The 13,690-nt window shown below is 36.5% G+C and overlaps 1 protein-coding gene across 1 annotated transcript; it reads right to left on the bottom strand.

The window, feature by feature from the left end:
- Positions 1–1,178: 1,178 nt before the first annotated feature.
- LOC121369346 (60S ribosomal protein L23a-like) lies at positions 1,179–10,577 on the bottom strand. Its single transcript, XM_041494349.1, has 5 exons — positions 10,422–10,577; positions 4,513–4,711; positions 3,709–3,885; positions 3,023–3,092; positions 1,179–1,221 (listed from the first exon to the last, which is right to left on the bottom strand). The coding sequence occupies exons 1-5, from the start codon at positions 10,450–10,452 to the stop codon at positions 1,207–1,209; spliced, it is 492 nt and encodes a 163-aa protein (XP_041350283.1). The 5' UTR covers positions 10,453–10,577; the 3' UTR covers positions 1,179–1,206.
- Positions 10,578–13,690: the final 3,113 nt, after the last annotated feature.

Below are 13,690 nucleotides of genomic sequence, written 5' to 3' on the forward strand. Positions count from 1 at the left end.
TCAGTAGCAAGATATCTTTTATACACACCATCCCGGACAGGATACCACATACCAGCCTTTGATATTCCACTTGTGATGCACTGGCTGGAATGAGAAATAGCCTAATGGGCTGACCTATGAGAATCGATCCTAGACCGACCATGCATCAGGCAAGCACTTTACCACTTGGCTACTCATCCCGCCCCATCTAGGTAAGGGGACTTTAAAGGGACACACCCTAGTTACGTTTATTTGTTAACCATTACGGCGTTGTTTTTCGCTATTAAACCCCATTTTTCACAAATAAAATTGCACTTTACTTACATTTTATTATTTAGAATACACATTTCCATTCACCTTAATTGCTTTTTGGTAATCCTGATCTTTGTAAAACCACGAAATGCATTTTTTCACAAAACGTGTCGAGAAAACGTTAAGCAAGCGAGGTCCAATCTATTTTTAATGTCACAGACGTTGGTATATCACGTGACCGTTATCATTTTGGTTCGGTTTGTTTTCTCGTGCACGGTTCGCGCAATAAACATCCGATTTGTTGTTCATTTGTGAGATTTTTCTTCACAGTTCGTTAACATTTTCAGTAACAATAAAGTTCAGACAAGCAAGGGTCTCAATACAAAACGTTACAAACCCTTAAAACCAATAATTTTGCTAAGTCTTACAATATCTGAAGAGGGGATACAACCAGGAAAGAACAGTTGGAACATGTCCAGGAGAGGTGAAACGAACGCACCCCAAGTCTGTGAAATTTGTCGTGACGTAGGCATTGTTGTGCTTTTACCGGTGACATCAGAATACTAACTTTCAAAATTATTTCAAGCAATTGGGGCATGGGGATTCCCATGGTATTTATCGATATAAAACCTGCTTTTTTCACTCCATTTGATAAAAACGTGATCTAAGTGTGTTACAGGTTTGTAGATTAACTAAATTATAATTTATTTTCGCTGGATGGAACTAGGGTGTGCGGCTTTAAACAGTAGAGCAATATACAATTTCCAAGAATATACCCACGTATATCTCTCCAGTATTTTATTCGATCTTGATTACGAAATATATGATGTTTACTTCGCAAGCTTTGTTTCACTGATCGCAGACCATCACTACCAAACAAGTCATAATGAACAAAGTAGAGAAACAGGAAAACAGCAGTAAAAAAAAACAACTAAAAAACTACTGGATAAATGTTAGTTTTTTTATTTTCTTCGTTTAGATGATACCAATCTGAAAAATAAGAAAAATTTAATTACATAAAATATATGCTATAAAGAATTACAAAAATATTTGGCTGCTGAACATGAGCAATGATACGTTTTGCTACCCAGTCAAGTCAGAGATTTCTTTTGGACAAAAACAATGTTTTTAGTATTAGCACTTTAATCAACAGTTAAAAAATTTAAGTTACTTTAGTTTAACATCATCATCTAATTAAAATTAGCTCCACTATTACATGTGGATCTAACAGCACTCTGTTGGAGCTCATGTCCAGTTGACCTTTCACTCGACCAATCAAAACCGTACTTGCAAAATCATGCCAGTGATTTGAAAAGAATTTGAAAACATTCGGGATTATGCCGAGGGTATACAAAATAATTCGGGTGAATTACGAAGTATGCCAGAAACTAACTGCAATATAAAATTTTATATAAAATTGTTTCGACACGAAAAAATCCCAACCGTGATGGCATAGCCATAAAATCTGTTTATACTAGTATACAATCCAAAGTTTATTATTGTACTTCCCACCCTGTTTTTTCAATGTTGAAATTGACCATCAAGTTCGCCGATTGCATAAATAGTCTCGACCGATATTTTTAGAATTTGTATGCTCCCGAATAACGCTATAAAAGGCAAAGTGTAATTTGTCGATATTTAAATTGTTATTTATAGTTGAAATGTCACCTGGACATGGGAGTCCACACAATGCTGTTAGATCTACTGGCCAGACCCAATACAGCTAATTTTAATCAGATTGCACTAGAGCACATTAATTCAAAAGTTGTAAAATACTTGGTTAATTAGAGGTGTCCACAAGAATTATTCCAGGGACAGGTAAGGTGTGTTGACATAAAATATACACAAATATAGATTCCCAAAAAAATCTGGTTCCGATTGGGATGCTCCTGAGGTACCAACCGAATTGCCACGACTTTAAAAAAAAAAAAAAAACTACTATTCCCCCCCCCCCCTTAAATTATGAACATAATATAATATATTACAATTATTGAATACTGACAGACAAAACACAAAACCTATAATCCCCTCCGGTTGGACTGGTATGCCATTATGGGACTAAAACTAAGAAACCTTCATCCTAGAAGTAGCTGACAGGTCAGTGGAACATGTTTTAAAGAGCAATTGCACACAAAGTGAAAAATAAACATGTCACCAGGGACCAGTTACTTTTTGGCATTACTCACACGAGTACAACATTACAAACCTTGTTAGCTACATCCAATGTGGCATTACTCACACAAGACAAATAACACAAACCTTGTTAGCTACATCCACTGTGGCATTACTCACACGAGTACAAGAACACAAACCTTGTTAGCTACATCCAATGTGGCAGAGAAACATGACAAATCTTGTTAGCTACACCTAATGTGGCATTACTCACATGAGTACAATACAAACCATGATAGCTACATTTACTGTGGCATTACTCACATGAATACAAGACAAACCATGATAGCTACATCCAATGTGGCATTACTCACATGAATACAACAAGACAAACTTTGATTGCTACATCCAATGTGGCATTACATGAATACAAGACAAACCTTGTTAGCTACATCTATTGTGGCATTACTCACAGGAATACAAGAAAAAACCTTGTTAGCTACATCTATTGTGGCATTACTCACAGGAACAAAACAAGCCAAACATTACTCACATGAGTACAATAATACAAACCTTGTTGGCTACATCCAATGTGGCATTACTCACATGAGTACAATAATACAAACCTTGTTGGCTACATCCAATGTGGCATTACTCACATTAGTACAATAATACAAACCTTGTTAGCTACATCCAATGCATCGTAGTCGGAGGCGAGTCTCACATAGGCCTTTTTCTCACCATCGGGTCTAAAAAAAGAAGGGTACACTAAATTGTCTTCAGTTTGCAAACAATACAAGAAGTTATGACAGAAACCATGTCCTTGGTTTTATCAATGCATTTTAAAAAACCCAAATTAAACAATTTAAAAAACAAATGATTAATTTCTCTTTTTAATTCGAGATGAACATTCTAAGTGCAAACATAAACAAAGTTTCATTGGTCGTGGACATATAGTTGGTGAGAAATGGAGCTAAAGGCAAAACTTGCAGCTATAGCTGCCTCTGGAAAAGGCAAGACAAATGCTGGTGTGATAAATGATCACCAAGCAGTTAATACATTGAAATAAAATATTTCAGTTTCATATGGTATAAAACATTAACAGGTTACAGTAATTTAATACTATAATAATGCAGCATCAAATGTAATCTGTGATTTTAGGCCACTAATTACCATCACTAATAGTATAGTGCTTTAATCTGGCCTCTTAATACATACATATACCCCTCTCAATAGTGTACAATTCCTCCTGGTATGTAGGGAAGGCATGTTGACCACAGACACACATTAATCTTATGAACCAATGACGTGACGGTTTTTCCTGGAAACATCTATGATTTATTGCTACTGTTAATTCTCTCTTACCTGATGAGTGTGTTCACTTTGGCCACCTCAATATCATAAAGTTTTTTCACAGCATGTTTAATGAGGGGTTTGTTAGCTCGCTTGTCAACAATAAACACCAGTGTGTTGTTGTCTTCTATCTTCTTCATAGCAGACTCTGTTGTCAAGGGATATTTGACAATCTTGTACTTGTCTAACCTGAGAACAAAAATTCAAATGTAAACAAACATATCAGTATTAATATAATAATGATTAGGCACCAATGTACATGGGATTATATTGAAGATGCATATTTTAACAAATAAGTAAATGAAAAATAGAAAGAAATTAATTAATATTAATAGATACATACTAATTATCAAAACCTGATTTTAATAGTACAATGCATATGGCATCAATTTCCTTTAGAAACGGTGCCTACTAAATGAAATAACAGATGTTACTAAATGCGACCACACATACTAGGAGTGCCTTGTATGAGAATAGAAGATTGCAACCAGACAATATGACGATTTCATCAGTTGCTATGCACTCGCATGTTTGCAAGGTGTCAAAAAGTGGGTGGATGGGGGTGGGGGGCATACAAACACACACACATATATATATATAAATATATAAAAACACATGCCCCAGTTTCCTATGCCAGTGCCTCATATTATACGAGGTGTCTCCTTGATGAAGTTTATCCCAATGCTTATAGCTTAAAATTAACAAAGCCATTTTATTTTATATTAACATCTTGCCGGATTTGAAGAATTAAATGGCTCCTTCTAAACACCAAAATACACCAACTGCTGTGTTCCGACACAATCATTGTCTTTTTACCTATCTCTCTTGGGGACACTCTTTCGTGGGTATTTTGGGGCCCTTCTCAGCTTCAACGTTTTGGGTCTTCTGAAGTGAACAGAGGTACGGATTTTCCTGTTTCTCTTGTCATGCACCCCACGCAATACAGCCTTTTTAGCCTTCAAAGCCTTCTCCTTTATCGTCTTTGTCGCTGGTTCTGGTGCCTTCGTGGCAGGCTCTGCGAATGTCAGATAATAGATTAAAGGACAAGGAGAAAAAAAAAGGTATATAAATTTAACTATCTTCTTATTTGTCACAATATTAGGCCTTGTCATTTAAAATAAGCAGGCAGGCTAAAAAAACAGCCAGCCTAAATAAGCTTTTCAGGATCTAGGCGGGTTGTTTGTAACCCGACTGAAAACAATCCATTTTGGGTGGGCCTTACTGTTTCTGCTAGAAAATTGTGTTTGGGGTATGGCACTATAGAACTGAATGCTACCAGTCAACAGAACATGGTTAAGTTCAGGGTTAGGGTAAAAAAAAAATCATACAGTATTAAGTCATTAATTTTGTTAATATGTTAACTTAAAAAAAATAAAACATGCAATGTTGTTGGGTTTGTTTGTTGTTGTTGAGGGGTTTTTTTTGGGGGGGGGGGGGTATTTGCGCCATACCCGTTTTACCCTCAGGCAGAAATCCTGTTAGTAGTGTGATTTAACATTGTGATTTCAAAAAAATATATATTTATTTCGGTTAATATTTTACATTGGGATTGGTCAACTGTATTAGCCTATATAAAGACATTTCTCTACATTATATACAATGTTTAATATTATTACAATTTATGTTACAAAAAATGTAAACATTATGTGTTAAATTTTCTAACAGTTAAGTACATTTGAGAACACACAGTTTACAGAATATCAACTATCACATTGGTGAAGTCATGATAGCTGTCAAGTGTCCATTCTTCTTGTCAGCTTATACAAAAATGTAGCAAACATTGATTTTCAGATGCGTTGTTCATGTAGCTAGGACATCACCAGGGTTGAAAATTAACACGAAAACCATGGTCGCCAGCAGGGCCAGTTGAAGAACTTTTTTACTGGCCCTTCTCAAATTCAACTAACCTTCCATTATGACATTGAAATTTAACTGCACAGCCAAAATCGAAACTATGTTCCTTGTGCTCACCGTATATAGTCCTGTTTGCTTCAACGGTTAAGCGATGACATGGTATTTAACTTCATAATGAATAATTCAGACTACATTTTAGCACAAATATACAGTCGACCTTCGATAACTCAAACTTCGATCTTTCGTAAACGTCGATCTCTCGAAGTGAAACGGCGGTCCCGGCCGAACTGCTATACAAACTAGTAATAACAGACTTCGAACACTCAAACTTCGAACATTCGAAAAACTCTCTCTCTCAAAGTAATTTTGTGGTCCCACCATAAAAAAATAAGGGATATTGCACTTCCAAATCTCGAAGTTTGTGGAGTGACTGAGCCTTTTAACTGTACCGGATATACTTTAAAGAAAAATGAATTGTCACCCAAGCCAAGCGTGAGTGTCCTGACTGGTCTCGGCTATCAATGATACACGCGGTAATTACAGAATAATAGATCGCCGACTATGCAGAACGAAATGATCCTACATGCCTGCATTGGGTTGTCGGTGTTTGTAGACGGCAGCGGGCCTCATTACACAAAGTACGGATAGTCTTGTAATCTTCAAAGAACTGTTGTAATAACAATTAACGCCGTTTGTTTTTTCTCTTAAACGAGTGCAAAAAAGTACATAACCTAGTGCTATTTGGCATACAGCGTTTTGATTTGTTATGTTATGTCTCACTATGTTAGTGAGGGTTTTTAAAATGATTTTTGTGATTTACAATAATTTTGCTATTTATATTGTGTATTTTTTATTTGGTAAACAAACGTACTTAGTGCTAATCGACATTCAGTATTTTAATTTATTACGTTACGTTCCGCCTTGTTTTGACATTTGAAAAATATATCAACTTTAATTTATCGCTTACTTCCGGTTATATGTAAGTACGTGCTTTCAGTTTTCGTTTTTTTTTTTTTACTTTACTGTCAATTAATACAATAAAAGTACATAGAGATGTACGTCAAATTGATCGAATTTATCTCGTTTCTGTTAATATTTACTTAGTTTTATCATATACACAGAAGAAATGTGCTAACATCCGATATCAACGAAATGATAATACTGCAATGCAGTTTCACTTTGAGGTCTGCTGTACAAATTTCGAACACTCGAACTCCCTGAAACTTGAACTATTTCGTTGTCCCCTTCAACTTCGAGTTAACGAAGTTTGACTAATACTTTAATTTAATCTCTGCCGTATATTTCTGGTAGATGTGTGTGAATACATGTATAATATATATGTGTATGCATATAGGTATTTATGTATGTGGGTATCTGTATGAATATACGTCATATAAGAGCAATTATGCATGCAGTAACTTTTCCTTCTTTCGTTCCTTATTTCTTTTCTTTTCTCTCACTTTTCTTTTTTTTTAAATTTAAGTCAATGCCCTAGAAGAGTTTAAAGTAATATTTCTTCGTACTAGATATGTCTATGTAATTACCTGTATACGTTGTTATTAATATATACTCTTCAAAAGAAGAAACGCAAAACCACATTGTTGTAACATTTGGAGAATTGATTTAATTATTGAATGGTGAGTCCGATAATTACCAAATGTTGCAGGATTGTTCACAATTCACTCTAGTCCATTTGAGTAAGTGATAGGACACACCACCAAGGTCAAGGTCATCTCGAGTCAATACCGGGTGTGGCCTCCGCGTGTGTTGACAACTGCCTGGCACCGCCTGCCCATTGAAGCAACCAGAGTACGGATGACGTCCCGGGGGATGGTGGCCCACTCGGCCTGCAAGGCTGCTGCCAGCTCGGGCAGGGTCTGGGGCTGTGGTTGTCGCTGTCGGTCCAACTCGTCCCATAGATGCTCAATTGGGTTCAAATCCGGTGATATTGATGGCCAAGGAAGGACATTAATGTTGTTGTTCTGTAGGAAAGCCGTTGTCATGTTGGAACACTGCGTTGGCGTTGGCCATAACTGGAACGATGTGTGGCCGGAGGATCTGGTCAATGTAGCCCTGTGCATTCAGGTTGCCCTGCACGTGGACCAGGTCAGTTCTGCCAGTGTGTGAGATGGCTGCCCACACCATGACACTACCCCCGCCGAATCTGTCCACTTCCTGCACGCAGTTTGCCGCATAACGTTCACCACGACGCCTATACACGCGACATCTTCCATCATGACGTCGGAGCAGAAATCGGGACTCGTCACTGAACCACACCTGTCTCCATCGCAGTTGAGGCCATTGTCGATGAATCTGGCACCACTGCAGTCGGAGTCGACGGTGTTGTGGTGTTAAGATGACACCTCGAACTGGACGTCTGGCACGAATTCCTACCTCACGTAGGCGGTTCCGTACGGTCTGGTCGGATATCCTGCGCAAACCTGGTATTGCTGCGGCTGTGGAGGTGGCAGTAGTCAATCGTTCCCGAAGGTGGCGTACCCGGATGTAGCGGTCCTGCCCGGGGGTAGTGACCCGTGGTTGACCGGATCTAGGGAGGTCACGTGTTGATCCATGTTGCTGGTAACGGTCCCCCAGTCTGGAGATGGTGCTTGGGGACACATGGAATGCCCTGGCAATGGCCGTTCTGGATTCGCCTGCGTCTAGTCGGCTGATGGCATTGTTTCTCTGCGGTTCACTGAGACGTGGCATGTCCTGGATTGTCAACTGTCGGCCAGATACAGAGGCCAGGCAAGCGAACACCCTGCACTTTTATACTGTCGGTGTTCATGTTGCACGTGCAGACAACGCACGTGCAGTGGTGACATGGTTTACACGTGGCTGCGTTTTTGCGAATATTCACATTTTGGAATTTTATTGTACAGTAGCTGCGTTTTATCAAATGTAACCGTGGGAATGTGTTTGGGACATGCAATGACCTTATATTCACAAAGCATGAACCGGTAGGAAACATAAAATCGGAGTTATAACCCATTTGTACCCTTTTGCATTTCTTTTTTTGAAGAGTATATATACTATGTATTGTAGTGATTTAGGGACCTAACACTACATATTCTTCTGGAACAATAAAGATTTAAAAAAAAATAAAAAATAAAAATAAAAATATGTTACAAGTTTTAAAAAAAAAAATTGAAAAAGAAATCCAGTATAAATAAACATTTTTTTTACAAAGTACCATTAAATTATAGATTAAATCTAATTTTTAATATAGGAGTGAAAACAATGTTAGAACACCAAAGACATGTAGCTTGACTTGCATTCTCTCTAAAAGTAAGATAATGCAGTACAGAGAATCTAAAGGTATATTGTAGCAATGGTGCATGCTTTAATAAACTAGTCAGTGGCAGTCCTCTTTGTGGTGATATCAGGAGGATAAAATAAACTTTGTGGCAATGTAAGGTGTCAAATTTCCAGTAAACAATGTCCTCAGGAGTGGCTGTCCTCTTATAACCCAGGCACTAGATAGAGCTCCATTTTTATTTTTCGCTTAAACAATGAAAGTCGTCATGTACTGGTGAAGTTAAGTAACAGTATTTTCTAGTTCGTACTCGGTCTAATGCTATGCCGTAACAATATCTCCCCCTACTCATACCCAGTCTAATGCTACACTGGAGCAATATTGGCATAGCACCAGACTGGGAACCGCTAAGTCGATATTGTTTTTGTTGGAAGTTTCCTCCCTTCAAAATTTATTTGAGATATTGATTCCACATCTGCAGAAAGTTGATATGGTTTATCATTAGTAATGTCAGAAACACTTATAGATTACTGCTAAATATTAATTGATATATTAAATAGATGCAGCAAATATTTTTGCAGATTCCTTTTGATTGTGATTTTCACGAATTGCAGTGTGACATTAGATTGGGAATGAGAACAGTGTCGTCCAAGTTTGTTACAATGTTATTTATGAATTTCATTTAAGTGGGATACTAAATTCTCAGGTGGAATACCAGATTTTAAAATGTTAGTATCCAACTGGGATACTACCCAAAATGTTTAATCTCGAATACTGAAATGACCATTAGACTGCATTGTGCAGAGATACGGCACTGATAATATATTACGGTTTTGTGGATATTCCATCAATTGTCTTAAAACCTGTATCAGAAAGGAAGATTTAAAATATGCAATTTGATGGCAATTTGTAAAGAATTTGTTTTTTAATTTACCCTGCACTCCCCACCAAAAAAAAAAAGACAAAACAATTAGAGATGGCATGGGTTTAAAACTTAATAAATTAATATGCAGGGCTTCTAGAATGTTTATAAAATGCACTAGCCATGAGATCAGTGATTTAAAACATTTACTATAAACGATTAAAAATTTACTAGCCCTACTTTACTTTACTGAATACGTTATAATCAGATATGTCACCTAAAGAGGGAGATAGAGATTAAAATACACTAACATGATACTAATATTTACAAAATAAGACTTAAATGCTGCATTTGACAAAAAAAAATTCACTAGCTGTCGGGCATGGCAGTAGTTATTTACTAGCCCAACATTGAATATCATGGGAGTGGGACTACCATAATTTAGAAACCCTGCAATATGGTTTTTTATATGAATGTTATCTTATTCATTATGAAGTTACATGCCAATTCATCGGTTCCCTTTTGACGCAAACGGACAATAGCCTAAAAATGGAAATGTTCTGCCTCAGTAAAATGTAATGTATGCGTGTGTATTTCACTATTTGTGTGTGTTTTGTTATATTAGTGCAAAATGTGTTGGTTACAAATGAAACTGAACCTGTAATCTGAGGAGGTGTATAATTTATTCATTTTAATCTAAAAATATTAATTCAACGGCGATTCGTAATTTCCTTTTCATGGTTTTTCACTCACTCGCTGCTGCTGCCTTCTTCTTTGGAGCCATGTTGCCGTAAAAAGGAAGTGCGGGGTTTCCACGTGTTCCTAGCAAGGGGGTCTATTTCCGTTTGACTGTCGTTTTATCTTTGAAAACTGTCAAAATCAGTCTAGCGGTCACATGGTTTATACTGTTTACTGCAAACAAATCGAATGGGGAGCAGGTCAACTCGCCCCAAAACTAAGTCGCCCCCTACCAACACGTCCCAGCGGTTGGTCAACTAGCCCCATACTGTTTAGTCAATTCATATCATTACCGTTTTATCAATTAAATATACCAATATTTTCAAACAATAATGTGCATTAAATATTGTTCAATATACACACAAGTCGGAGTCCAAAAGCCTTGCCTGATCATTCCTTAAATAAAAGGATACTTGTGCGAGGCTTTTGGACTAGTATGCATATTCAATGATATATAATGCACATTATTGCTTAATATCAACAAGAAGGCCTAGTAAGTTGTGTAACTTGTGCCTAATCCATTTATTGTTCTTTAAAAAGCAATAAAATATGTTTCAATCAATCAACAAGTATATTATTATATTTAATTAATAAAACGTTTAAATGTGACGACTGTTATGTATAACGGGCGCATTGGACATTATGTTATTATGTTTTATATATGATTGGGAATATTGATTATTGTCTGATGTCAATCTTGTTTAGGATAGCACTTATACAGGCTCTGCCTGTTGTGCAATCCTTTTAACTGTTTTTCGGATCAGTAAAATATCTCAAAACAGTAAAACAAATATAACGGGCTAAGACATTTTGTACCATCCCAGTGAATATGCCATCTGGCGTATTACTTTGGTTACATAATATTTAATGCGTCACGTCAGGAATTGTTTTTAAAACTTAAGAAACAAGCGTACCTGTTTTTTGCACAATGTTCTGTAATAATATCTATCCCAGTAAGCCAGCAATAAGTATATATTATTTTACAATACAGAATAAACCACTATTGTCAGTGTCGAAATAACTGTATCATGTTTTGTCCATGCAATGACCTACGCACATAAATGATAAACGGAGTGTTTTCTTAGTTAATTGGTCTATACCGGTACTTTCAGTGGCCTCCACCTGTGATTCCTGATTAGCAGGTGTATATTTGTAGGTAGACAAACCATTAATTACCGCAGTATAGACACAAAATTGCCTAAACAAATACAAGCGATATTTTTAAACCACCACATACAGGGTATTGGGATATACCTGCCATACCTAAAATGGTAAGGGACTGTATCAGCCGTCATGCTTTATTACTGTAAATCATTCTGTAAAACTCTTGATAAAGTAGACTTTCCCATCTAAAACCACAGAACTGACCAATTACGTAGTCCCAAAGAAAAGAACATTATCACTTCGGTATCGTGAGTGATTGTTTTTGCTCCAAAGTAGCCTACCAATAGGCCTAATAGTATGCATTTTTTTCTTTGGATTTTTTTTAAGAGATAAAAATACCACAACCCCATTTCGTTCTATTAATGCAATTTAAATATATTTAGTTAATCGGTATTTGTCTGGACAGAGCGTCGATAAATACCGATTAACATAGACTCGGTTGATATTTTCGATATTAATAAACACTCATGACAAATCCTCTACTTATCATATAATATTTATTTTGATGTGTGTGTCAAAATAAATTTAAAAAACAAAACAAACACTGCTTTTATGCTGTAGTCGATTCGTTTTCTATATACTGGTATGAAATGACTAGAGTCCGGCGATTTCGCCACCGGTCGATCTCGCAGTAATGTTAGTAATATAAACATTTTAAATAATAAAATTCCTCTATAGTTAGATATATATAGTACGGCGATTTCGCCCAGCAGTATATGGACCGGTGGCGAGATCGCCCTACTTCGATCGACCGGTGGCGAGATCGCCCTACTTCAAATGACTAGGGTACGAAATGATTTCAGTTTTGTTTGACGTAAGACGAAAAGTAAAAGTGTTTGGAAATAACAAACAATAACAGCAACAACAACAACTATTTTAGTGTCCAATTTAGAAAACAATCAGCTCAGAAATAAGTATTTTGTAGACGCATGAAAAAAAGGCGTTCCCCGTTCTATCGAAGTATGGCGATCTCGCCCCGTGTCGATCTCGCCCTGGCGAAGTCGCCCCGGGCGAGTTCGCCAGGACTTATTTTCATCGTTAGGCGAAGTTATCATACATATTAGACTTGCTAGAAGACATATATTACAACATGTATTATAGTATATATCTACTGTCATTATCAGCATGTTTTTGTGCCAAAACTACAGGGTTATACCTCGTATACTACTAGTTTTGTGTTGGGACACGCTGTGGCGAGATCGCCATATTTACTTCCGTGTTGCATGTCTGTTTAGCGAAGTCGCCAGTACATTATAACTCAACAATATTCAAGTTACAAGCTGTTTTATGTTTACTTCATTAAGTAAATACATGTGCAGTAGTCATATTTTGATTTTCTTGTTGTAAAATGTAATACATTGGTAGTTTACATTTCTGACGATTTCACTTGCAAGCCGGGGCGAGATCGCCAGGATTTTCCAACGGAGCCTGGCGATCTCGCCCCGTGTCGATCTTGTTTTTTCTTGTTTAAGTTTACAGTTTACAGTTTATTATAATAAATACACGTAAAGTACACATTTATGGTTTGTTTCATCATGTAATGTAACATGCAGGTAGAGCTGGACTTGAATACTGTGCACACTGTAATCGGGGGTAATGGTGAACAGTTAATCAGTCAATCAAAATTAATCAAGTAATTATAGCATTAATTCAGTAAATTGTGAACGGTACATTTATTTATTTGCTGTAATGAAATAAACGAATATGCATCACTCAATAAAATCATAGTGATTTGGCACAGCTTGTTGAAGTGGAATGGACAGAACTAATAATTACGAATATATCACATTATACAAGAAAACAAACAAGTAAGTACTGTTTATGTATTTATTATTAAAAAATTGCACATTACACAATAAAAACAAAACAATAAATGAATGTTGTCTTGTTCATATATTTATTATACCAAATTGAACATCAAAGTGTGCACTTATGACAAATAGTTGCGTAGTAACGTGTGACAACTTCACCAACATAAAAATGCTACACTGAGAAAATCCTGGCGATCTCGCCACAGCCTGAACAAGTGAAATAATAAGAAATGTAAACTTAATTTTTTTTACATTACATGATGAAACAAACCATAAATGTGTACTTTACGTGTATTTATTATAATAAAC

This window comes from Gigantopelta aegis, chromosome 3 (genome assembly GCF_016097555.1).
Source record: "Gigantopelta aegis isolate Gae_Host chromosome 3, Gae_host_genome, whole genome shotgun sequence".
Lineage (NCBI taxonomy): Eukaryota > Metazoa > Mollusca > Gastropoda > Neomphalida > Peltospiridae > Gigantopelta > Gigantopelta aegis.

Excerpts from the sequence above, each read along its gene's own strand:
- LOC121369346 (XM_041494349.1), bottom strand. The coding sequence starts at position 10,452 with ATGGCTCCAAAGAAGAAGGCAGCAGCAGCGA. Across the intron at positions 3,886-4,512 it reads AGTGTCCCCAAGAGAGATAG|GTTAGACAAGTACAAGATTG; the intron begins GTAAAAAGACAA and ends TTTTGTTCTCAG. Across the intron at positions 3,093-3,708 it reads AAAGTGAACACACTCATCAG|ACCCGATGGTGAGAAAAAGG; the intron begins GTAAGAGAGAAT and ends TTCTTTTTTTAG.